Here is a 27,985-nt window from a genome sequence, read left to right as displayed (position 1 = left end):
GCAGTTCATCTCACTATACGCAGATGACCTGCTTATGTTCTTGGAGGACGCTGCAGACGCACTGACTGGCGCGGAGAGGCTCCTCGCGAGGTTCGGCAAGATGTCGGGATTGCAAGTAAACTGGTCCAAGACTTGCTTGTTCCCGCTGCGCCAGGGTGAACCGAGACCGGATGTCCGACCAATGCTCAAGTGGGAGCCTAGCTGCCTCAAATATTTAGGGGTACATATATACCACTCCGCTTTAGATATGCTGGAGGGCAATGTGGGACGATGTATAAGAGCACTGAAGGGCAGTATGTCCTTTTGGGCCACTCTCCCGCTCTCGGTGACAGGACGCATCTCATTATTGAAAATTATTGCCTTACCGCGCCTTTTATACTACTTCCGCACACTACCGGTGTGGATACAGAGTTCGGTTTTCCGGCAGCTGCGATCATTATTAGTGTCGTTCCTCTGGGGTACGGGAAAGCGCAGAATCGCGTTGGCAACCCTGACCCGGCCAAAGGATGAGGGGGGCCTGGCGGTCCCGGACTTTGAATTTTACTATCTGGCGGCGCAGTTACAGATCTTTACACAGGAGGTTGCCAGAGTATACCGTGGCCCGAGCTGGACAGAGAGGGGGGCACTCCCCGCCATGTGCTAGCGTATATCACGCTGCAGCAGCGTTTGGTTGTTGGGGACTTGTCCATGGAGGAACAGACATTCAGACAATGCTGGAACCGATCGTAGCGTCGAGCGGGGGGGGGGGGGGGGGGCGGCGCCCATACGCGCCGAAGATACCGTTGGGTATGGTGACGGCGCTCCCGCACGGAAGAGATTGGTCGGGACTACAGGTGTGGGAGGAGGCGGGCCTCCAAATGCTGGGCGATTTGTACGAGGAGGGGGCGATGCTCCCTTATCAAACCCTACAGGAGCGGTTCGACCTTCCGAGGGGAGATTACCTGATGCACGCGGCAGTGACTGGTGCGATGCAAGAGCACTGGGGTGAGGGGCTCCGCGAGCCTCCTACGTCTGCGGCTTGTCAATACGCTATGATGTCGGCTGGCACCCGTAAAGCGGTGACCTGTCTGTACTCCAGAATGATGTGCGAAACCTTACAGCCGATGACAGCTCTGAAGGAAAAATGGGAATTGGATCTACAAACAGAGATACTTGACACTACGTGGGCGGGCTTGGTTAGAAGGGCCAGAAAGAGTACAAGGAACGCACGCTTCCAACTGATACACTTTTATATCCTCCACAGAGCTTACCTCACACCAGGTAAACTTCGGAAATATTTCGGAGCGGAGAAGGCGGCGTGCCCTAGATGCGGCACGATTGGAGCGGAGCTAGGCCATATGCTGTGGGACTGCCCCCACCTGCGCGACTATTGGAGGGAAGTGGGCGAGACGCTGACCGAGGTAACGGACAGGGAGTTGCAATATAGCAAAGCGGTCTGCGTTCTGCACTGGTTCCCACACACGCCCAAGAACAAGACCACGAGTAGATTCATAGACATGGGCCTCCTCTTAGCAAAAAGGGAAGTGACGAGACTTTGGAAGTCGAAGGTGGGTACTACGCATAGGAGATGGCTTAAGGAGCTGCAGAAATGGGCGGCGAGTGAAAGTACAATAAGATACCAGCTGGCGAGTCGTAGGGAGGATGATAAGGCGCTAGAGACGGCCACAGCGTGGGAGGTGTTAGTGCAGGCCCTACGCGACAGTGCGATTGGGGAAGAAGAGGGACCATCGGACAGTGAGGATGGCCCCCGGACAGTTCCGGCCACACACACACAGTAGATAGTTATATATTTCTGATACGTACCCGAGACCAATTACTTGGGCCGAGACCAGTCGTAGACGAGAGCACTGTTGGGTGGGGAGGGAGGGTGATGGGGAATAGGGACTGGGGAAGGGGTATGACGGGGTGGGGGGGAAGGAGGTCGGAAAAAACTCCAAAGCGGAATGTAGTCATCCTATGAGGATACAAACAACACTAGAGGTTGACTTAGATTAGGTACAATGGCCCACATGTTGTCGCTGCCCGGCCTCTGGGATGTGGGCTCATAAGCTGTGTACGAAAGCCTTCTGGCCTAGCAAAGAAACGGCACTGGTGCTTGCGGTGCAGGACCACTATGTATGTACGATGATAATCCTGTGATTCTGCAATAAAAACGGGTTAAAAAAAAAAAAAAAATAGTAAAGTAAGGCCCTTTTAACATCCAGTGTGTGTAAAGCCCTTTCCGCAACAGTTTGAGGTTGTGAGAAAAAAACTGGTAATTCTACCGATTGGTTCAGATGGAAGGGAGAAATGACTTTGGGTAGGAATTTTGGGTTGGTGCGGAGTACAACCTTGTTCTGATGCATTTGGAGAAAAGGTTCCTGTATAGTGAGTGCTTGTATTTCACTAATCCTTCTAAGGGAAGTGATGGCCACTAGAAAAGCTGTTTTCCATGTGAGAAATTGCAGCTCACATTTATGTAATGGTTCGAAAGGCGGTCCCATTAGACTTGTGAGAACTATATTTAAGTTCCAGACAGGTGAGGGTGGTACTCTGGGTGGAATTACTCTTTTGAGGCCTTCCATGAAGGCTTTGATGGCAGGTACCCTGAAAAGTGATAGGTGCTGCCTGTTCTGTAAGTAAGCAGCAATTGCTGCGAGGTGTAACCGAATGGATGTATATGCTAGGTTACACCTTTGTAGATGGAGCAAGTAACATATGATGTGCTGTATGGATACATTTAGAGGGTTGATTGTGTTATGGAAGTAAACAACAAATCTTTTCCACTTTGCAGCATAGCATGCCCTAGTAGTAGGGCGTCTAGCTTCTTTGATAATATTCATGCAATCAGGGGGAAGGTTAAGGTATCCGAATTCTAGGACCTCAGGAGCCAGATGGCAAGGTTGAGCTGAGCTGGGTCCGGGTGCCTGATCTCTCCATGGTTCTGGGTTAGGAGGCATGGTGAGAGGTGTAACTTTTGGTGTGGTACTACCGAGAGTTCCAGCAGTGTGGTGTACCACGGTTGTCTGGCCCATGTTGGAGCTACCATGATGAGCGTGAGGGAATGCGGTTGTAGCTTTCGCGCCACTAATGGAATTAGTGGGAGAGGTGGAAAAACGTATGCAAATTTGTCTGACCAGTTCATCCATATCGCATTGCCTTTGGACAATGGGTGTGGATATCTGGCGGCGAAGCTTGGCCATTTTTTGTTTTCGTGGGTGGCGAAGGGTCTATCTGAGGATGCCACCACTTCTGAAAGAACGGGTGAAGAACCTGTGGGTGAAGTTTCCATTCGTGGATCTGTTGCGTTTGTCTGCTGAGCAGATCTGCCATGGTGTTTTGGACTCCTGGGACGTGTTGGGCCAGGAGAAAGATTTTTTGCGGAATTGCCCATCTCCATATGCTCTGTGCTAGCTGAGAGAGCTGTGGAGAGTGTGTGCCCCCCTGTTTTTGAATGTAGTACATGGCAGTCATATTGTCTGTGCTAATGAGGACTGCCTTGCCTAAAATCTGCGCCTGGAAGGATTTTAGGGCTAGAAAGATTGCCAGTAACTCCAAATGGTTGATGTGGAGTAACTTCTGTAGCGGCGTCCATGTGCCCTGCACTGTGAGATGTAACAGATGAGCTCCCCAGCCGGAGAGCGATGCGTCTGTTGTTAGGATTATTTGTGGAACCGGGTCCAGGAACGGTCGACCTTTGGAAAGGTTTGTGGTGTTCCACCACTGCAGAGAGCGATGGGTGCGACCGTCCACCAACACCAGATCTGTCAGTTGCCCCAGGGCCTGGTTCCACTGGCGCGCTAAGCACTCTTGGAGTGGACGCATCTGGAGTCTTGCAATAGGCACTATAAAAATGCAAGAGGCCATCATCCCTATCAGTTGCATAAACACTCTTGCTGGGAGAGAGTGTTGAAGTATGAATTTTTGACGCAGAACCTGTATGTTTGCAATCCTGGCAGGATTGGGATAGGCTATGGCTTTTGAGGTGTCTATGGTGGCACCGAGGTATTGCTTTGTGTGTGACGTATCAGGTGGGACTTTTGGTGGTTCACCGTGAAACCCAGCTGGTGAAGTAGTTGGATTGTAGCGGCGGTGTGGTGCACACATTGGTTGTAGGACATGGCTTTTATTAGCCAGTCGTCCAAATATGGGAAGACGTGAATGTGCTGTCTTCTGAGGTGTGCCGCCACTACTGCTAGGCACTTGCTGAACGGGAGCACTTTGAACTGGTAGTGTTGCCCGTCCACTACAAATCTGAGGTACTTTCTGTGAGCATGGTGTACTGGAATGTGAAAGTATGCGTCTTTCAAGTCCAGTGTGGTGAGAAAGTCGTTCTGGGAGAGGAGTGGAAGAACCTGTTGAAGGGTTACCATGTGAAAATGGTCTGAATGTATGTAAGTGTTTAGAGGCCTGAGATCTAGAATAGGTCGTAGAGTCTCGTCTCTTTTTGGAATGAGAAAGTACAGGGAGTAGACCCCTAAATTTTGCTGATTGATGGGGACTTGCTCTATGGCTTGTTTTTGCAGGAGGGAGATTACTTCCTGTTTTAATAACGTGGCATGTTCTTGTGACATTGGGCGTTGCCTGGGTGGAATGTTTTGGGGGGTAGATGTTAATTCTAGGCAGTACCCTGAATGAATAATTTGGGTCACCCATCTGTCTGAGGTGATGGTCTCCCAGACGTGAAGGAAATTTTGTAGTCTGCCCCCGACCGGAGTGGGATGGTCTGGAGGGAGCGGGGGAAAGTCATTGGGTAGGCGGTCTGGCAGAGCGGGCGGTATTTGTTTCGCCTCTGCCTTTATTATTATTGCCTCTGTAGCCGCCTCTTTGATAACCCCTTGTGAAGGTGGACTGAGGAGGGGATTTGTAGGACGTGGATGCGCTATCTGAGGAGTAGCCTCTACCCGTGCCCCGAAAGGAAGAGCGGCGAAAGGAGCGCCTAGGAGTGTGTGACTGTAGGGCTCCCATGGATTTCGCCGTATCAGTGTCTTTCTACATCTTCTCGAGGGCTTCATCAACCTTTGGACCAAATAAATGTTGTTGATCAAATGGGTGGTTTAATATGGAGGCTTGTACCTCAAGTTTAAAACCTGAAACTCTTAGCCAGGCGTGGCGATGGAGGAGGACACTGGTGTTTATGGCCCTGGAGGCTATGTCTGCCGCATCTAGGGCACCGCGTATAGAGGTATAAGTTATGGTTTTTCCCTCTTGAATCAATTCATTAGCCCTATTTCTGTATTTTTCAGGGAGATGGTGCATGATGGTTTCTAGCTCATCATAATGCGCTCTGTCGTATCTGGCCAATAGCGCTTGAGTGTTGGCGATACGCCATATATTGGCAGCTTGTGACGCAGTGTGCTTCCCGGACACGTCTAGGAGCTTGGACTCTTTGTCAGGTGGTGGTGCTTCGCCTGACGCCTGAGAATTTGATCTCTTCCTAGCTGTAGATACCACTAAGGAATCCAGTGGTGCAGGGCCTTTAATGTATGCAGGATCTGTGTGGGCGGCTTTATATTTTTTCTCTATACGTGGGTTTAGGACCCTAGCCCTGACTGGGTCTTTAAAAACCTCTGGTGCATGTTTGATTACTCCTTTTAGCATAGGTAGTATAGCAGTAGACCTATGTGCAGTATCGAAGGTGTCTAGGAGGAAATCTTCCTCTACTGGGTCAGTATGTAGCTCTACCCCGTGATAATGTGCCGCCCTCTGTAGTAGGTGGTGAAAACCTAACGAGTCTTCTGGTGGGGATGGCCTGGATGGATAAAGGTCATCCTGTGGGACATCTGGGATGTCTGGATTGTTATAGTCATCCCATGGGTCTGGGGATCCAGTAGGGGTGGGGTCTTGTGGCACATCTGCTGGATCGTAGTAAGGGTCCCCTTGATCATCATGGTCTGGAGACAGGGTCGGCGAGCGAAGAGGCAGGGGTGGAGAAGGTGAAGGTGGGGAGGGTGGAGGAGGTGGGGAAGGCACTCTGAAAGGGGAGGTAGCACAGTCCTTCCTCTTTGGAGGTGGAGCTGGTTTGTCCAAATGTCTCTTTTTTGAAGACAGTGTCAAATGTCCAGTTTTTGGATGCTTGGTAAGTGTCTTTTGCAGAGGATCCGGTGTGAATAGTTCTTGCGACACTGGTTGTTCGGTCGGCACCGAGGTTTACGGGGCTGACGGCTTTTTAGGCTTGTCTGTGCCGTGCTTTTTTGGGACCTCCGATTTTTTGTTCGGTGCCGAGAGAGGCTTCGGCACGGGAGTGTCGGCGCCGAGGGCCTTATGATGTTTGGTCGGCACCGAGAGGCCGGGTTTCGACACCGAGGGCTTTGGTGCTGAGCTCGGTGTGGAGGTGGAGGCCGATTTTTTCTTCGGTGCCGAAGGGTGTTTTTCGGCACCGCTGGTAGGCTGGCTCGAGCCAGAGCTGCCGGAAGGCTTAATAGGCTTCTTCACCGGGCCCGAAGGTGGGGTGTTAGAAGCAGTGTCCTTGGTCTTGCCTAGGCTCGAAGGCGTGACCGAAGCCTTTTTGGGTATCGGCGCGGGTGTGGGAGGGGGTATAGTACTCACGACCCTCTGCGCCAGGGTGATGTCCTCCACATCTGAGTCGTCGGCTTCGGAAGCACTGACGAGGTAGTCGTCATCTTCTTCGGTGTGCTGCTGTCCCGGAGCTTCGACGTCGTCCCCGAAGATGTCGACTGGAGCGGAGGTCGAGGAGTGCGCCATGTTGCGTCTGGCCCTTCGATTTCGAATAGTCTTTTTCGATCGAAAAGACTTGCAGGCGGGACAGTCTCGAGCCTCGTGTTCAGGGGAGAGGCAGAGGTTGCACACCTCATGAAGATCGGTGTGGGGGAATTTGGACCCACATCGAGGGCACTTCTTGAAGGGAGTTCTTTCCATCAGCCAAGACCGGAGCCGGGATAGGCCCGAAGGCCGCCGTCGACGACTGGAATCGAAGAAGTGTTGAAGAGAAGGTGATTAAGATGATTTGTTATCTGAAGAATCTCGATGAGCGAGGATTTTGCGTCGATCGTTGAACTGGAAAAGTTCGGAACCGGAGCGCGAAGTATTACATCCGAGCCCGATGGCGGAAAAAAACAATCTGAGGATGGAGCCGAAGCCCATGCGCAATACGAACCAAAGGAGGAGTCACCGACCTCGTGACTTCCAAAGACTTTCCAAGAGGAAAAACAAACTGCAAACATCCGGGCCCAACACCAGATGGCGATCTATGCAAAAGTGTGTAATCTGCAGCTCATATGCCTCGAACATATATATATATATATATATATATATACACACACACACACACACACACACACACACACGCATATATATATATTCACACACGTATATATACGTACCCACTATATATACACACAGATACACACATCTATGTCTAGATCAATATATACAAGTATGTATATATAAATTCTCTGAAAAAAACAAAGGGTACAGGGATGTTATGGTTAGGCTCAGATTTCACTTGTACAAAACCATAGAAATTCAGCAGTTATAGTTACCTGCACTAACTATAACTTATGGCCCCACAATGCACTGCGTATGAACTCACATATTACACCACTCATGACATGGTCAATAACATCACTGATGACAGCACTGATGACGACATCCAGTGAGTGTGTTTTGTAAATGTTTTTGAGACTTAAAGATAGATACTAAGCTACGCCATAAGTTTAATTACTATTCTTTCTGTACTACTGAGTACAGTAACATTTGTTTGTAACAAACGTCCTCTGAGTGGCTTTGTGACTGTATCAGTGGGCGAGTGAGTGTGTGAGAATGTGAGTGTGTGAGTGGCTGTATGGGTGAATAAATGGGTGTGTAAGTAGCTGTATGGGTAAGTGGCTGTATAGGTGAGCGACTGGGTGTGTGAGTGGCTGCATGGGTGAGTTAGTGGCTCTTTGAGTGGGTGTTTGTTTAACTGAGTGGGTATGTGAGTGGTTGTATTGGAGAGCGAGCGTCTGTATGAGTGGCTGTATGGGTGAGTGAGTGGTCGTCTGAGTGCTTGTAGGGATGAGTGAATGGGTATGTGAGTGGGTGTGTGAGCGGTTGTATGGGTATGTCAATAGGTCTGTTGAGATGCTGTATGGGTGAGAGACTGGCTGTCTCAGTGATTGTATGAATTTTTAAGTGGATGTGTGAGTAGTTGTATGGGTGATTGTGTCTGTGTAAGTTGTATGGGTGAGAAAGTGGTTGTGTGAGTGGTTGTATGGGTGAGTGAGTGGGAATGTGAGTGTGTATGGATAAGTGATATGGATGTGTGAATAGGTATTTAAAGGGTTCTGTGGGTGTGTGAGTATATGAGAGACTGTATGGGGGTGTGAGTGGGTCTGTGGATTATGTCATCAGTGATGTCACTGGTCAGGTCATGAGTGATGTAATATGTGAGGTCCTAAGCCTTGCATTGCAGGGGCGCAAGTTATAGTTAGCTCCGGTATCTATAACTGCTAAAATATATGGTTTTGTAAGAGTAAAATCTGAGCCTAACTTTCAGTGAATTTCCACGTTTTTTTTTAAAATTCTCTTTCCTAACTAGAACATCCCTGAAAACTTTGTTTTTTTTCAGTGAATTTAGAAGGTTTTTTAATGTTATTTTTTTTTTTACTTGTATTTCCTAACTGTAACCTTTGAGAGAGTATGTGTGAGTAGCTGTTTAGGTCTGTAACTGGGATTGTGAGTGGTTTTGTGGGTGTGAATGAGTGTCTTAGTGGGTGCCAGAGTGGGTGTGTGAGTCTCGGAGAAAGTCTGTAAACGGGCACGAGTATCTGAGTGGGTCTGTAAGTGGGCATATGAGTGTTTAAGTGGGCGCATGAGTGTCTGAATGGGTCTGTGAGCGTGTCTGAGTGGGTGCATGAGTGCCTGAGCGGCTGTGAGTGTATGAATGCATGTGGGAGTGTCTCAGCGGGTATGTGAGTGGGTGTATCAGGGTTTGTGTGGTTCTGTCAGTGGATGTGTAAGAGGCCGAGTGGGTGTCTAAATATCTGTGTGGGTGTGTCAGTAGCTGTGCGAGTGACTGGGCCACAACGGAACCGCACTTGCCGCTATATCGAACATGAGTCCACAGTTTTGCACATAATAAAGTTGAGTACTTTATTCTGGTTAATTAGTAACTGCTAAATAATTGGGTAAATGTCCAGTGCGTATTCTACACTACATATGTGTAATGGACCACAAGGAAATGTCTTCAGTGACCTTGTCTGCAACATGAATCATCTTATAGAGAGGACAAGGAGACTACAAAGAGGTAAATCTCCACCAATTAAAGGTACTTCCTCTTAGCCATATGAAGTAAGTGCTTCTTTGTTTGGTGAAGATGTCCTTATATTCCTCGGCATAAAGAATGTGTCACCAAAATCGGGTGAAATGCGCTGAGGGGCATCTTGGTACGCTGTCCATCATCCTGACAAAAGGCAGGAAGATCTTTGCATACTACTAAGGTGGGTGGGGAGGCCCGCCAAATTAATTGAAGTGGCGGGGGGTTCGCATGGATCCTCTTCCTGGGCAAATTTGGATCCTGGGAACCCTGGGCCTGGCCACTATATAGTGGGGGAGGGAGTCACGCGGTCTCCCTCCCCAGGCCAATTTCGGCCCCGGGGACCCCATCTCCTGAGGCCCGGCTACTAATCAATGGGGGAAGGGGCCACGAGGCCCGCCCTCCCTAGGCTGGTTTTTGGCCCTGAGGACCGAATACCTCGGTGGCCCAGCCACAATATACACTTACCATTTATCTCTATATTAAATATAATTTATTATTTCTGATACCTGAAAAAATATGCTTAATACTCGTGGAAGCTCTTTATGTTTTGACACATTTGGTTAGTTCTGAAAATATATATTTTTTTTTTAGATTTATATCTGGAGAATATATATCTATATTCTTTTTTTTACGAAGGTCAAGAAAACCAACCAAAATAGTCACAACAAGAGGACAACAAAGGAAAAAACGAAACCAAAAAAAACGAAGGCTGTTGGGGAGGACTCTGGGGATCAAAACCAAAACGGTGTGCAGTTCCCCGAGGAACTGCACACCCTTTTGGTTTTGATCATATGTTTGGAGCATTGTGCAGGACCTCAGTACAAAAGCTCTTGGTTCCCCCCTTTTTGTAGCAGAGGACACTGGGGAGCCATGAAAATATCTCGATGGATGGTCTTATTTCTCTCTCCCGCAACAATAACAGCGTGGCAGAAGAGACAGTATGTTGCTGTACTGCCATATTGCTCTATAATATTGCAATTCTACCTGAAAAGTTTTTATTGGCACCTCGGAACCAGGAGCAGGTACTCGTGGGGGGACAGATGCACTGGGTGTTGGTGGAGATGCTGGTGGAGCAGAAGAATTAGAAGGTTCTACTGGAGAGACAGATTCAGTGGGTGTTGGTAGAGGTGACTGAAATGTTTTAATCAAAAACAAAGAATTACAAACTGACCTTTGCTTGCTTTTTTGCTTGTTTCTTTGCTTTTTTCTGTAGGTGTTTGCTTGTACCAGATGGCTCATCTTTCTCCTTTACATAACTTTCGTTGTCATCTTCCTCACTGTTCGTTTCAGCAACTACTGGTGCAATTTTTTGAACAGCATACTTTTTACAAGTCTAAAATGAACAAAACACAAAGATTGCAACAACAGCATTTATGAGTAAATTACATGTTGAAAATAGATTTTAGAAAGAACAATCACTGTATCAAATTAATATTGCCTAGGATTGGATTACAAACTATACTCCGCTACAAGAGAAGTTGAAGTTCCGACATCAGCCTGATTGTCCTGAAAGAAATTAGGTGGTCTTAGCAAGGGACTTTGTAAGGGTGTCATCATGAACCTAGTCAAGTCTAGTTACTCTTTATTCTCACTCACAAGAATACCACCAACAAAACAGTACATCCAGAAAATGAATTTGTTTGAATTGCAACGTAGAGGGCAAGGTAAAAAGGGTCTGGTATGGCAAGTTAAGTATGGATCTGCTTGCAGAGCCGGGGGCCGAAAGTCCACTGCTTAGCTTTGAGAAACTCTGCTGCCTTACTCTTGGCACATTTGTGTATGGCCCTGTGTCCCCCTCACTCCAGCTATTGAGCTAAATAATCAGCGATAGGACACCCTGGGATAACTGTGTCAGTCAGAATCTTTTATATCAACACATCAAAAGTCCACTGGACCCCTGTGCCACTCAAAGAAAACTTTGTGAGTACAAGTCCATTAGCCAGAGCTGCAGCAACCGGAAGTCCAGTGAACTACTGAACGGTAGACTCCAGGGACAGCGTAGTTCCTGCCTAGGCACCATGCACTCCAACAAAAGATATCACTCCAATGTTATCTGGAAGCACCAACATGAAAATCATTTTCTAGGGGTGAGTATCTGCTTTGTCAGGTGTGTCCCCCCCCATGAGTTTTGTTTACATTCCTCTAAATCCATTACAACCAAATCACATTTATTGACTAAGAGCACAAGATACAACAGATATGAAGCTGACAATTGTATGTTTCTGTTCAGCACCTCTGAATCAGATGACTAGTACTGTATTCGGAGATGTCACGAGCTGATCAGAAAATCACCCCATAACATTACACATATTTTTATTACGTGTTAAAATTACATTTCAGGTTGGCTCTTTGGCCTAAAAGGTACTAGACACTTCTGGATTAGTTTGTTGATGATTTTAGGTCCATTATTCACTTACCTGGTCGTCAAGTCATTTTTCTTTTCTTAAAGTAAAGTTGTGACTGGAAATTCGGATCATTACCTATGGTGCAACACTGTGTCTTGAGTTCCTAAACCCCTCAATGGTAGGGGTTAAGACCCAGGTAACCTGAGAGAGTCGTGTGGTTAAAGTGAGGGGTTAAGACCCAGGTAACCTGAGGGAGTCGTGTGGTTAAAGTGAGTAGACAGTCAATTCAATTGGGTGCAATAGTATTGTTGCTCTGGGACAACAGTGGCAAAAAATGTTTACACCAAGTACAAAGCACCCTTTAATTACCCGATAATTGAAGACAATGCCTCACACTTTCTCTGAAGAGCAGAAAGTATTGCAATATGAAGGAACACAGGCCATCACTATGAGAAATTTTGAAATAAAGGGTATGATGCACCTGGTGTCAACTTACGCCTAGAATGTGCTACTAAAGTGCAAACAAAATTGAAATTAGACAATCTAAAATTACTTTTAACTAACTGATTTCAACCAAATAACTTTCATAAACTAGATTTTTTCTGTAAGACAATCCAGTTGATATGAATGACACCAAATGTGCTTTCTGAGAGGGTTCATATGCACATCAGATGCTTGTACCTTCAATTTAGTGTGAAGTGTCCTAACAAAGGGATGTGTTGTGTAAAATATATTAGGGTAGACTTCATTTTTCTATTGCTACATTGTTTTTTACATTTGCATAAGATAAATAGGTGTAGTGGATTTGCAATACTTAACCAAGTAATTTGTTGAAGCAAAATATGATAAGATAACTTTAAGGGATTTAGACATGGAAAGATTCTTCATATGATGTTGGACTTTTCTGGTTTCATTGTCCTAAAGTTGATTGCTTAAACATCATTAAAACGTGAACTGAAATGACTATCACAGCAAATGGCAATCATTCATAATTCTACCTTTTTTTTTACAAATGCGTTTTGCTGAAAGGATTTGTACATTGCTTTTGAATGTCAACAGAACCCCATTTTTGAAAAACAGCCTTATACATTGTTGAACGTTTTGCCCATCTACTCAATAAGAGGGTAAATTGTTGTCTTTCTGGTACATCATCAGAAAGAGACAAGAGATTGACAGGCCTCTGTAATGGAAGGCCCAAATATCTAAGTTTTTTTGTTCATTTCTTTTTTTCTGACCATCTTTGCATCACTGTTTTGTGCTGCAGCAGCTGGTTTGCTGGGGTCTGCATGTGTTTTTACCATTAAGGATGTTGTGAATTTGGCCAGTTTAAAAAACAATACTTAATACATGTTCTACTTTAGAAAATGATCCCCAATACCATTAAAGTAAATGCACCACTTCTATAATTTCCTGATTTTCAATGTAAAGAGGAAAGTGGGTTGGAACCTTAGAGAGGAAGTGGGATGTCAGGGTTGAGAGAGGTGCAGCATTAGTGGCAGCTATCTACACAGGGTAGCAACAGTGTAGGCACTGACTGAAGTCAGCAGGGTTGAAAGCTGGGCTGAGCAGCTGGCACCTGCATGGCAAGCATTTTCAAACTGTGCCCATTACTCAGTAAGCCAGGGACTCGGAGCCCCTATAGATGAATTCAACAAGCTTGTGGAGTTTATGTAGTTGTATGCAAATGGAGACATGAAGAATACTGAGTGCAGATACTTTCACATAAGCATGGAAAGGTAGCTTTGAGATTTGCACTGGGTGGAGAATGTGTGAGGGCAAAAGAGACCTTGACATCAGGACTTGTGTGTGAAAGGACAGGGGAGCAAAGGCCATACACATTAAAATACATTTGTAAAAAGTACATGCCAACACTAAAACCACGGACTCTGTACTTTATTACATTTGTCATTGGTGTAAGAAACATTATTAATAATATTGTTGTTCCCCCACATTATACCTCCTTTTCCTGCACAAATATTAAAATATTTCTGCACAGTGACATACTTATATGCATATTTGCAGCACCTCTAGGCATCTACTTAACTACCACAATGAGGAAGCTTAAGGACCGCCTAAGGAGATACGTGCCGGGACGCTGCCTCCGATCGTCCAAGGCAAGCCTGTTGTCCTGTCCACGGTTTGACAAAGTCACCATGGGTGGACGAGCTTCCTCAGTATTGATTCCCCAGTTGTGGAACAAGCTGCCGGAGAGTATGCGCGGGGAAGCCACTCTCCTTCCATTTAGGAAAATCTAAAGATTTTTTTGTTCACACAGGCTTTTGGACAAGATAAGCTTTGACCGAGTAGTCTTTGTGATAAGTAATTGCTGGTGTTGTTCCTTTCTCACAAGCGCTAAAAGACCTTTGGTGATTACGCGCTATACAAATGACACTTAACGTAACATTAACTGTGCATTTACCTTACCGCTCAAATGCACTCAAGTCTATCTTGACTTGAATAGGCTATCAGAGGTTCTCAAATGTTACTGATATGTTGTCTTCCATTCCAGCTGTCCCTTGTCAACATTTCCATAGCCATTATCGTTCAGATACCCCTTGCACAGGCAATCATTGGTGGCTTGCTTTTTTGCCAATTTGCTGATATTTTCCTTTTCACCATTAATAAAAGATGAACCAGTAATATCCAGTCAGTTTTGATGAACCCTTTCATAGAGCTAGGATGTATTCCTGATATCACTGCCAGAGGATCATTCAGAATGGGGAACATTCCAATATACCTTTAAAAGAGGGCATGACTACTAAGTGTGTAACCCATCTCCTACCTGTCAACATTGTCTCTAAGATTTGCTATCTGTGTTAGGATACATTTCTCGCAGCTAGGCTGGTGTCAAGTACCATATACATCAGGGATCTCAACCCCTTTCTATAATAAGAGTTTCTTATGTTCAGCAAAAGTATCCTGAGCTACGAATACTATAAGAGTTGTAATAGTGTCTGAATCAGAGAAGATTACATTAATGGCCACAATATTGAAGATATATAAATTTCTAACGATTGCTAGTAATAATATTTAAAAAAATAAAATAAAAGGCTTTGTCAGTGTGGAATGCCTCTTTGTGAATAATACATGCATACATACCTTACTGATGTACTTCCTATCTCGAGATAAAAAACCTACAAAGTCAGAATGTTCAAAGGACTGAGGCACACATGTTCAGAACTTCCTCTGCTCAGACTGGTCCATGTATCCGACCCGTGTTCCATTGTGGTTGGCCTTAACTTTTGACCTTGACTTGATCTTGTGCAACCAGATGACCGCTTTGTGGCGCTACATTTAATCCAAACGTAAGAAATTCATATCTCTGGTTCTACTTATTGGATTTTTGTAATTTTGGTGCCATTGTACTTATTCAAATATTATCTATTTTCTAAATTGTTTTGGGATTTTTCTTGTGTCGAGTTTTTACTGTACTACTGTTTGAGTGTTGCATTAATACTTTACATATTGGCCCTGAGTTGAGCCTGACTGCTTTACGACGAGCTATTAGAGGGTTAAACACAGGTTTATTTACTGATTTTAGTGGTTCACCCGACAAGGACTGTGATTATTATTTAAGGTGGGTTCTAACCACCCTCGACTAATACTCCCATTTCTTACATGAAGAATCTAAAGTAAGGGCCAGATGTACGTTGCCTTTTTTGAGTCGCAAAAGGTCTGAATCGCATAAATCGGGCCATGTGCAGCAGCAAAAAGGTTTTTCTGTATGTACAAACGGTAAATTCTGATTCAAGAACATTACCAAATCACCAATATATGACATTATATCGCGGTGTTTATACCGCGATGCCTTTACAACGCAGGCATTACAACGCAAGTCGTTACAACGACTTGCGATGGAGGGCGCTGGATTTAGGAATAGTATGATTTACTACTACGAACAGTAGGGAAGGTGTTGGAATAGTAAATCATACTATTCCTTAGGTTAGAGCGCCATCCAGTTCAAGTCATTGTAATGACTTGTGTTGTAAAACCCGCGTTGTAAAGGTATTGCGGTGTAAACACAGCGATGTAAACGATGTTTCCCCCAAATCGCAAGTTGGGTTTGCAACCAAAGTCCGGATTGGTATTGGGAGGCATCTCTTTCAATAATTAATGTTAATTGATGTTTTGCAACCAAATGCCGGTCCCAACACATTAATCTTTTACCACCTCCTCTAAGGAGTTGGGAAGCCATTTGCAAACCGGAAGGGCTCCCTCAGGGATCCCTTCCCCTTTGAAAGCATTTTTTTAAGAGTAGACAGTGGTCCCTGGGAAAATGTTACTTTTACTTGTTTTTATTTCTGTTTCAACACTTTCTATTTTCCTTTAAAGAAAATGGGGTGCATTTAAACAAAAAAATGCCTCATAAAAAGCAATCACAGACAAGGGGGTCTGCTGACATCGACAAGCCACCATCACTGTGATGGCTGCGATCCCTAGTGGGTCACCATTTGCGACGTACCTCATTAATATTCATTAGGTAGTTTAACTGCGACCCACTAGGAATCGGTAATTTACAAACTGACCTTAGTACATAGGTGGGAATCAATAGCCTCTGATCAGTGGGTTTTGGCAATAATAAGAAATAGGTTTTGCACAGACTTGGCTGAGCAGCCCCAACGTAAGACCAAAGAGCAAAAAAAGGGAGGAGATACAAAGTTCACTGCTCAAGGTTTCCTATTTGCAGAATCCATTGTGGATGCTATCAGTATTCTTGATGTGGATACGGGTTTACAGTCAGATACTCTTAGTCATACATGTCTCCATGCCAACTATGTCCTGCATTCAGGTCTCTCTTTCTCTCTGTCTCTATCTCTCCGTCTCTCTGTCTCTATCTCTGTCTCTCTCTCTCTCTCTCGGTCGATCTCTGTCTCTCGGCTTGGCACCTCGTCCCACGATGTGCATTGTTTCAGGCCCCCGAGAGCAGCAGGCTCTCGACCCAGGGGTCCAGAAACATGTCTGGTGGTGGCAGCCTGCGGAGCCACTCAGTCAGGTCACTGGTAGTTGGTCGTTGTTCAGGGGGCATCTCTAAGATGCCCTCTGCGGTACATTTTACATTAAATCCCACACTAGCATCAGTGTGGGTTTATTGTGCTGAGAAGTTTGATACCAAACTTCCCAGTCTTCAGTGCAGCCATTATGGTACTGTGGAGTTCGTAATGACAACCTCCCAGCACCATATACTCTTAATAGCAGCACTGCACTTACAGGGCCCAGGAATGGACCTGGGCACTGTAGGAGTACAGGGCTCATGCACCTGTACCCTCACCACTGGCATAGGGCACCCAGCTAGAAGGGTGACTGATGTATGCCAGGGCAGTGGTTTGTGGGCATGGCACACAGGGATGTGTGCCATGTCGTCTCTGTTTTGCTCTGCACCCAGACACTCAGCCTGCAGAGGCTGTGTGTGTGTGTCAGGGTACAGGGCCTCTAAGGATGGCACAATAAGTGCTGCAGTCCTTAGGGGCCTTCTCTGGTCACAGTGCCCTGGGTACCTATGGTACCATTTACCAGGGGCTGACATGTGGCCAGAGATGCCAATTTGGTTTAGGCTTCAATGCAGTTTTAGGGAAGGAACACAGGCCCTGGGTACCTGATTGGCAGGAGCCCAGGGCACACTCAGTCAAAGTACATCAGCTATTCAGCAAAAAGTGGGGCATACCATGCAAGAAAGAGGGCACTTTCTCACAATTGTCAGCTTAGTTTTTTTCTGCCCTGGCTACAGCATTTCCTGGAACGATTAGTGAGATCAATAATGTTTTACCTTCCCTTCCACTTGTCAGATAATTGCTTCCCCTGTGCAGTTTCTCTGCCTCCTACAACTGTACTTTTATTCTCTGAGCTGGGACCTAGATCCTCTAAACATGGCTTGAAAGTTGTTACGTGAGCGATTGTCTGAGCTACAATGCAATTGGCCCAATGTTTATTTTCATTTTTTTAATCTATTTTTGGCTTAAGCGAGCAATGGTCACAAACCTGTGTCTGTGTAATCTAGTTGGCGATGTAAGTAGTACACATTGTGCTCATCGAGCCAATGGCACCTCCCAAAAGGCAGAAAGGGAGGCTCATAAAGGGAGGGTTGTCAATAACCAAAGACAACGAAACAACCAATTAAGAAGAGAAAATTAAATATTGGATTTAACTAATTATCTTTGTCCAGCACCTCTGATGGTCAAAGTCCATGAAAAACTCTTGAAGAGAGACACGGTCTCAATTGTTCTTCTTTGCCAGACATTGGGTAAAAACAAAAGGACAAATATATTGAGTTTTGCGCACATAGTGAAAAGCATTTGTATGTTTGGCAAGAAGATATATTTTTTTTCGGAATGCATTTAGAGTATGCATGGGAAGAAAGGCCACAAACTTGATTTTAGTAAGATATTTGTTGCATATTGTGTGGTTGGTGAAAAGGTGAAGGTGGCTTTATTCTATAAAGAATAATATAAAACAGGTCATTAAATATATTTCATGGGTTTTCAATACAAGTTTTTTTTTTTTTTAACTATTTTCTCAGTGGTTTTTTGATTGGGGAGGATGGAAAAAATCAGCTGCAGGATAAGGTTGCACTTGTTGGAGGTGGGGGAATCAGACAACCATGGGAATACTACACTTTTCTTAGATGCCACTGGTCTATATGTGAGCTCACAAAGGATGACTCTTTTTAGGTTATGGAGCTGTGGCCTCATAATTTTGGTCTAGTGCTATTGTTTCAGGCAACATGATATGATGCAAGTATATTGCCTCTGTTAAGTGCTAGAGTATGTATTAATTTAAAAGGTGTGCCAACACATTGCATTGAATATATTTTGCATGATTGATAGATAGTTTTGAATACAAACTTTAAAATACGCACTCACCTGGGGCGGCTATCGCTGCGAGTCTCCGACTCATTCAGTTCAAATACCTCCACAGAGTGTATTTCACTAGGGTTCGTTTGCATAGGGACGGCTTGGTGGCATCCCCGATTTGTCTTCGCTGCATGTGTGATGAAGGGACGTTGCTCCACACTGTATGGGACTGCACTGCACTGGCTAGGTTCTGGCGGGGCGTACTGACATGTCTTTCAGAGGTTCTGGGGTGGGATCTTCCTCGGTCCCCTAAACTGGTACTCCTACATGTGATGGACGATATAGGGGGCAATATTTATAAGCGCCATCTGATGCTTCTGGGTTTTACCCTTGCCAAACGGGATATAGCAAGGGCCTGGAAGGCGGCGGCTGCCCCCCCAATATCGGCTTGGAAGGCTGTGCTGGATTTCTGTATGGGACTAGAGGCACCCATTTATGTAGCGCGGGGCTGCCCGCGAAAACACTTTAAAATTTGGAAGCGGTGGGCGGATTACAGGGGATTGGAATTGGAACCCATTTCGGAGGGATGATTGCCTGGGTGTCCGGCGCTCTTTTACATGCGTTTTGGGGACGTGCAACACGTATCTATTGGGTGCTACCGGGCTATATGGCCATGATTTGTAGTAAGGACAGACTCATAGTCGCACACAGACTTGCTGTATGGATTGGTTTGGCCGTGCGATGGGTGGTGGGGGGGGGAGGGAGTGTTCACTGTTTTTTAATCGAGGGGGCGGTTCTTGTTTTGCACGTCTCTTCTGTAATTGTTATTAGGTACTTTATGAGAAACTTGTCAGAGCTGATATGTTGTTTCTTGATACGATGGAAGTCTCTGGGCTACAGAGCTTCGCGACATGTGTATTTGACAAATAAAAATTTGTTTACAAAAAAAAAAAATACGCACTCACCACTCACCTGCTCATCTAAAACAGGCAGAGACAAATCCAGGAAGGACTCACGAACTAAGGATACCTTAAAGGAAAGGAAGAACAAATCTGTTTTAATACACCTATATGATGAAATATCTTACCTCTTATTACGTTATGAAGCAGACAGAGCTTGTGCTAGGGCGACCATTAAATAGCATGTAAAACACCTAAAACAAAATCTTGACACGATGAAGAATAACATCCATAATGCAAGCTTATAAAGGTGGATTTCTACTTTTGTAAAGAAACACTAAGAAGAGTTTTGGAAAGATCGAAGTGAGATCAATGGGGATTGAGATGGACATGATACTGCTTAACGTGAAGGACTGTAATGGTAAAGTTTTACTCACTTTTTTGGTATCATTAAAATGTTTATTTCAATTCACCATTCAAGCAGCAAAGACGAAAATCTTCGAATTGGCATCTAGGACATGAGGCAAGTGAGAGGGCCGAAATGGCACTGTGGGTCTCATTTCTTGTTCACATAGCCTCCTGACCAACTGTTCAAACATATATGCTTAGAAATCCCAATAGTGAATACTTACTTGATCTTTGGGATTTTAGAATTTCTGACCAAACCCAATGCGTAAGGGCTACAAGGCGCCTGCTCTTTTATCCAAATCTGGACAACCAAGCTGGTGCCCAGGTAACTTATCTTATGGCCCTATTCCGGAGAGGCCATACTTATGATTTACACTGGATTCGATCCAGATGCCGTTTACTCAAGGCCATCTTTTGATATTCTTTTGTCCTGATGAAGACCCGTGGTGATGCCAGATATGAGCACATGACATAATCGGGTCGAAACATCAATGATCATTACTGGTACTCCATATTGCGGTCAAGCATACCCCACATCCTAGGAATAAGGACATAGACTTGAACCTCTTTGAACAAACTTCCGGACACCACCATTGAATGTTTTGTCTTGTACTGTTATGTAACATATGTAATGTCTTGTGGATTAAAATGTTTATATTTGTAACACACTGTGCACCCATTGTGTATTTTGTACTCATTGGTGCTGGTTCACTCACTATTTATGAAACCAATGGCTCTTTGGGTTAGAGCAAGCACTCATGGTATTTGAATATTAATATACCACCTGATTCTCTAACCGTCTCTGGTGTGAATGATTTGTTATGTACATACATTTGTATAAACTGATTTGTGTAGAAGATTAGCGAAAGGTGGCAAGCCCAAATTAAATAAGGAATTAAACTGATTGGAATCGAATACCCTACAGAACCAATTGTTGTTCATAACTACTGCAAAGGTCTTCAGGTCCTAGTAAGATAAACACATCTTTTATAAACAGGTAATCCACACCCTTAATTATCCAAGAACACATGGGCAGTTCCTGAATTAGAGTGAGCTATACAACGATATCCAAGTTCTTATTTGACATATGGGGTACGTCTTTAAATCTACCTCGATTTTTCTCCCACTTGCAATCAGGAGTAAACCTAGCCTGCTTAAGTCACCCTCCTTCTGCTTTGGTTGTTTTATTGTAATTGTAATCCGCATTATCGCACACAAGAGTCTCCTAGCACTATATAAAGAAGTGTATCTATCCAGACTGAGCTGAATGACTTCTTGCTAGTTGTTTCTGGCAAAAAGCCAAGGTTTTACAAATATTCAGAAATCTAAGGTTGTCTTGCATGGCTTTTGAGGTGATTGGTAGTAAGTTTCACAATCTAGCACACTGGAAGCGAAAAAAACAGCGGTCGACTTCTGATCGGTTGAAGCATGTGACTTTCATGTGCACCTTATCTGAGGAACAAGAATGATGTGAGGAATATATATTTTGAAAGAAGAAGTCATGTTTGCAATAATTTGAACAACACTATTCAGTCATCAGCTGAAAGATCCAACAGCCCATTCCCTAAACAGCTGCCATTATTAACATTATACTGACCATCTATCATGGCCATGACCAAAGGCTCAGTGCTCATGCTTGTGCAGAAGTCTTACTGAAAAGGGCAATGAATGTTGTTGTCCACAAACTGCTGAAGTTGTAATGTTGCTTTTCGGAGCAATTTAGTTTGAAACTGTAGCCACAAAATAGCACTGCGTTTTGAGGGTTAGAGGGATCCAGGCTTTAATATATAGAAAGCATGTCAATTAAGCTCAGTTGAGGGTTAATAACGTTTGGCTCTTTGGTTGGGCTGCAAGGGCTCTAATATTTTTTTAACAGCTTACAGGGCATTAACACGTTCGCATATTTAAAGCATTACTACTTTCTTTGGCAAATCTAAATTAATTTAATTTCCGAGTTTGCTCTTTAAAATAGTTTTCTGTTACTTGGGAGTAATGTACCCTTCTGCTTTTTTCAAGTATACATAATAGCTCATTTACTTCTTGCAAGTCATCAGAAAACAAATTTGAATATAAATCATTAGTTTTAATCCTAGATTTTTTTAAAATAAACTCCCTCAATAATCCCCTGTCCTTCACTTCTTTCCCGGTTCTAGACTCCTCTTCTTTGGCGGAACTAGCCACTCGCGTAAAGTCTGGCTCTCCAAATGACTGCTGCCCGCCGTCCGTTCTGCGGAACATATGTCTTAATCTACCTGACAGTATTTTACATTTTCCTTAATAGCTCCCTCAGCAGCGGCATTTGCCCCACTTCCTTCAAGGAAGCTATTCTTGTACCTTTACTAAAAAAACCTGGTGCCGACATGACGGAGCCATCGAACTACCGCCCCATCTCTCTTCTCCCCTATTTTTCTAAACTCATGGAGGCCCATGTTACTCGCTGCCTGTCTGGGTTTATTGAATCTTCCGGTTATCTTGTACCTACCCAGGCCGGCTTCAGACCCGCCCATTCCACAGAAGCTGTTATTCTGGCAGTCCTTGACACACTCAGAGGCAACGCGGACGCGGAAAACCCCCAAGCCCTCGTCCTACTGGATCTATCGGCCGCGTTCGACACGGTGGACCATAACATCCTTCTCCACCGTGTCGGACAGGAGGGCATCCAGGGCGTTGCTCTCAAGTGGGTCAGGTCTTTCCTCACAGGGAGGACACAGGCGGTCCGCCTTGGTCCTTACACTGCAAACAAATCTCTCACATCCTGTGGTGTCCCCCAAGGCTCTTCTCTTTCCCCGCTCCTCTTTAATCTTTACCTCCGGCCACTCATTCAATCGCTTCTGAAATGGGACATAGTCACCTACAACTATGCTGACGATCTCCAAATCATTCTCCCCCTTAATTCACCTAATGCCATCACAACTTTCCATGGAGCCATGACCCATATCCAACTCTGGATGAACCAGAACCAATTAAAGTTGAACCCCGGCAAAACTGAGCTCCTACTCCCCGGACTCAGTGCCACCTACTGGGGCCCACAGTTCTGGCCTCCGGAGCTCGGTCCTTCCCCCCGTCCCAGCAAAATCTGTAAAAAGTCTGGGTGTCATTATCGACACCGAGCTCTCTCTTAGTGCTCAGGTGGGAGCGGTGGTTTCCTCCTGTATGTTCCAACTTCGGAGGATCCGCAAAATCCGCCACCTTCTCCCCCCGGCAGCACTCACCCAAACTGTCATTTCGCTGGTACTCTCCTGTTTGGATTTTTCCAATGCCATCTACCACGGTTTGCCACAATATCTGACTCAACGCCTTCAAATCGTTCAGAACCAGGCTGCCCGCCTGATCCATGGAACACCCAGATGGCAATCAGCTAAACCTTTGCTTACGAACCTGCATTGGCTCCCGGTTGAGCGAAGGGCCGCCTTTAAGGTGGCCTGTCTCACCTTCAAGGCACTTCATTGTCCCTCCCCTGCTTTCCTAAAATCTACCATCCGTCCTTACTGTCCCACACGTAATCTTCGATCCGCCCACCGCGACTTGCTGATCACCCCCAGGAGCAAAACTAAGAGATTCGGCGGACGCCGGTTCTCTCACCTAGCCCCTGGGCTCTGGAATCTCCTCCCTTCCTCTATTAAATCTTGCTCCTCTTTTCTCAAATTTAGGAAATTGCTAAAAACTTACCTCTTTCCCACCCTCACGTAGACTTTGTTCCTCTACCTCCCCCTCACTTTGTTCTGTCTACCAGCGCCAGGAAGCTTCGGTGTCAGTGCGCTCAATAAGCAACACTTAACATAACATAACATTAAGCCCTAAGGTGATAGCTTGTTGATTTCAAGGACATAGGCCACCAAGGTGGATAGCCAATTTGCCAGCTGAAATATCCTTCCACTTTTAAGATAAGGTCAACATCCTGTGAAGGTGGGAAAGTAAGAATCAAGTGAAGCTTAATTACAAAGGAAATGCAGTAAAGGCCGGACCAGGTGGCTGGAAATAAAGGGTCCACTGAGACTAATTCAATTAAACTAGGAATCTAGACTACAGAATTGTAAGCTGCATAAGTGGGACGCACCACTAAAAATGTTTCAGCTAGGCATACTACTCACAACATAAACTGTCCCTGTGATCCAGATCAGAATTCACCTTTTCACTTTCAGAAGCCCTGCACACTAGCGCAGAGGACTGGACCAGTGGTAGACCAGTTGGCTGCTTTTACTGAAGGAGTAAGGACTAGCATGTAGTCAACCAGGGCTCCAGGCTAATTTCTCTACATGTTGCCATGAGGACCTTTGATTTTAGCACACACTGCACTCAGAGGCTGGTTCTGCTGAGACCGAAGGCTGGTGCTGCAGTCCTGACTAACCCAAGATTGCTGATTTGGAGAGAAAAGCATCCTCTGCATCTCTCAAAGCGAGAGAAAGAGAAATAGGGAGACTGAGACACATCTACTCTGGACAACTTTATCTACCAGCTGAGAAAAGGGACGAAAAAAGCTGTCCCTGAAGACAATGGTCACCTCCAACTCCTTATTCTGTACTGGTGTATTCTTCTCAGCTAGGTGTGAACAGCAGTATGATTTTGGCGTATGCTGGCTCCATAAGTGATACCTTACTTTTGCCTTCTGGTTGCATCTGGCTCTCCCCTTTTGGGTTAGCTGCATCCAGCACCTCAAACTGCTTGCTTGAACCACGATAGCCATAGATCTCCAATTTGTAGCCACCTATGTCCCCGATTATTTTTTCTACTCACTTCTATAAGAGGACAGTGACTCTTAGAACCTCTTTGCGACCACTGATGCTGCAGCAGCACCTCTTGCAACAAAAGATTAGGTGTGGTCATGACTGCACCCCGATTGCCCCATGTACAAGCTAAACGAAAGTAAGACTACTGTGCATGTGCTCTCTCTTAATCTAGACACTGCTCTCTGCAGCACTACACAAACAAGCTCCCTGTAAGCACACAGACTTAAGAGAACACAGATGTGTTAAAGAACACTCCTAATAATGCATCTTCAAGAAAAAAAGACTGTAGTGCTACCAAAACAAACTTCTTACTAAAATGTTAATTATAGCAGAAATAAAGGTTTGTTAGTTGCATAGAAATAGAACTACCTCAGCAGTACAAATAGTGCTTTTGTATTTGTTCATAGGTAATAATTAACGGTTGAGTAGTCACACCAAATAACCTTCAAAACCAATAAGGAACAAAGCACTTAAATACACATAACAGGACATTGCCATGCATGCTGATAGCAGCACAGTAATAGTTGACTTCTGTCCACATAAGAACTCAGAAGCATATAGGAAGCATCTACTACTTTTTAAAAAACCCCATGGCAACACGGATAAAGACCTGGAAACTGCTCAAGCTGGGACATAAATTACCACTATACCTATCTAGAGGCTCGAACACAGGCAGGCAGAAACACACAGGCAAAATATCACAAGGTTAAATATTTGGCAGAAAGACTAATCAGCACAATTTACAAAAAAATTTAAACTACTAAAGTATTACATTCTTAAAGACAATATATCTCAAACTGACAAATTATATGCATCAGTTTAATTTCTAGGGATAATTGTGTTAGTAGGAGAATCTCAATCCTGAAGAAGTGTGGACAGATATTGTGTGTGTGTTGTACTCCGATGAAACAAGGTTACCACTACCAGAATGTGACAACAATGTTATAATGCGGCATAGAAACATGTGACTGAAATATTGCAGGCTAGGTTTTATCTTACATGTTTTTACAGTCCACATATCGCCCAGGGAAGATGCAGTGATTAGCCGAATAATAGATTTTTTTGGTTGCCTACCGAAACTCGGATTCTATGGCAGGACTGGAGGTTCAAATTATGCTCCTCTTTCTTTTACTGCAAATTCACAGCAGTCAATCAAAACAGTTTATAATAAAAACTACATAGCCCATGAAAAACACACAATATGTCATAGGCCAATCCACCAATCATCATGGTACCAACCAACCAAATGGGACAGACACCATCTTGCTGACTTTTTCTTTGCTGCTCGGCAATCAAGAAAATCATCTCCCATTTGGCTATATTGTCCGTGATGTATATGTAATGTTTAATTAATATCGTAATTTTCATGTTCATTCGCATGGTTACCCTGCGACCACTGCAATTCTGGGTCACGACACTGATATTTTATCGGCTGATGCTTGCACAGCCTTGAGCTACCCACGAGTGTAGATTGCTCAGTTGCCATATGACTGCATAGCTAGTTACTTCTTTACTGCTACTGCGCTCACGGTTGAGATGGAGTGGGAGTGATTTTGTGGGGAGTTAGAAAGGAGGACTGCTCTCGTAAGGCTAGTCCCATTTATATGCCCATGTTCACAAACATGCATGTGCGTTCAGCGGACCAGCAATGTTTGAACGTGTTGGGCTTAAATGCTGCGTCATTATTGTTGCAATAAGCAGAGTGTAGTCTTCTTCCATGTAGCTGGAGACTTGTTTAATAGCAGAATGTTTATTTATGCTCCCAGTTTACAAATCTGTTGGAAAGAATCTGAAGGGGTTGCAAGAATTCAATCATAGGGTTGAGAAGCAAAGGCAGATTCCCTCCACCTAATAAATATTTGAATATTAAAATTAAATCCTTCAATATATTTTTTAATTAAGGTGGCTCCCCCTTTATATCCCTTTTCTGGGCACTTACACGTTCTGGCTTTTTATTTGTGTTATGTTCGACACAATGGCAACTCCTGAACCATTCAACATCGATGAGTATGAGGAGTACTGTGAGAAGGATCCTTTAGCATATTATTTGGAGGATTGGCTGGTAGAGACACTTGACACTTCAGTACAGCAGTTGGGTAATTGGGCCTTAGCTGTGGCTCTCAAGTGCTTTACACAACAAGCGGTATGTACAGCACCAAGACGGCGACAGGCCGTTGTCACTGCCGCCTCATTATCTCAGATGCTTTCAGAAAATAAACCAATAAAGGCTCAAGTGGAAAACTAAAAGACACACAATTGATGGACGGAATGCAGAACAAATCAAAACATTCACCCCCAGTCAAGAGATGTGGGTTCAATCCATCATTCTTTTGCTCACCATGCCACCCCAGTTTAGACCGGACCATATGCAAATACGTCTTGACCCTGTACCTCATGGGAATAGTCCAGCCAGAAATGCCAAACCAGGTCATCCCTGGACTGGAAACAAGCATCCTGCTACCGGTTTCTGGGTTTCACCCCTCTTCAGCCAGAATAGCTTGATTCCAGTGGCACAGTGAGCCTAGGACCCACGTCTGGGCATACCTGGCGCACTTAGGGCGAGAAAGCAAAAGACACACAATTGATGGACGGAATGCAGGACAAATCAAAACATTCACCCCCAGTCAAGAGATGTGGGTTCAATCCATCATTCTTTTGCTCACCATGCCACCCCAGTTTAGACCGGACCATATGCAAATACGTCTTGACCCTGTACCTCATGGGAATAGTCCAGCCAGAACTGCCAAACCAGGTCATCCCTGGACCGGAAACAAGCATCCTACTACTGGTTTCTGGGTTTCACCCCTCTTCAGCCAGAATAGCTTGATTCCAGTGGCACAGTGAGCCTAGGACCCACGTCTGGGCATACCTGGCGCACTTAGGGCGAGAAAGCAAAAGACACACAATTGATGGACGGAATGCAGAACAAATCAAAACATTCACCCCTAGTCAAGAGATCTGGGTTAAATCCATCATTCTTTTGCTCACCATGCTACCCCAGTTTAGACCTGGCCATATGCAAATCAGCTGCAAAGTCTGAAGGTGAAATGTACCCAAGAGCTAACTGGGAATCATAATTGGATCTGGAATTGTTTTCCGGATGAAAGCATGGTGGATGTGAGAGGAAGTGAGCAGAGTCAGGATTGAGTACAGACATGTTTTGTGTTTAATTATTTACTATCAAGTTTACTAAAGAATCGAGGATTTACAACAACAACAAAAAAGGCAGCATGATGGTGTCTGTCCCATTTGGCTTGTTGGATTGGACAATAATGTGTGTTTATTGTGGGAGATGTCGTTTTTGTTATAAACTGTTTTAATTGGTTGCTGTGATTTTGTAGTAAAGAAAAGGAAAAAATAACCCCTGCCATAATTGAACTGAAAATTCCTTACATAATAGTTAGAATACATTTTATTACAACCCAGATCTGCAGGTTCCAAGGTCACCATTTGTTGAAATCGAGTGGAAGTCTATGGGCTATTTGTTCCACCAGTCTACTTGCCTCTTTAACAGAAAAAAGTACCCTTCAAGATTATTTTCTAAGGAGGAAGAAAAATCCATGCCCATTTACCAAATACA

The 27,985-nt window shown here is 44.7% G+C and overlaps 1 protein-coding gene across 3 annotated transcripts in view; it reads right to left on the bottom strand.

The window, feature by feature from the left end:
* Nucleotides 1-27,985, bottom strand: part of USP16 (ubiquitin specific peptidase 16) — a 337,101-nt gene that overhangs the window by 136,130 nt on the left and 172,986 nt on the right. For all 3 annotated transcript variants that reach the window (XM_085623085.1, XM_085623084.1, XM_085623086.1), the window contains exons 12-13: nucleotides 19,344-19,400; nucleotides 10,410-10,571 (exon numbers count right to left, since the gene is read on the bottom strand). In XM_085623085.1, coding sequence (XP_085479211.1) covers nucleotides 10,410-10,571; nucleotides 19,344-19,400 — 219 coding nt within the window. The remainder of the gene's footprint in view (nucleotides 1-10,409; nucleotides 10,572-19,343; nucleotides 19,401-27,985) is intronic.

This window comes from Triturus cristatus, chromosome 8 (assembly GCF_964204655.1).
Source record: "Triturus cristatus chromosome 8, aTriCri1.1, whole genome shotgun sequence".
Taxonomy (NCBI): domain Eukaryota; kingdom Metazoa; phylum Chordata; class Amphibia; order Caudata; family Salamandridae; genus Triturus; species Triturus cristatus.
This window is presented reverse-complemented; position numbering and strand designations above follow the sequence as displayed.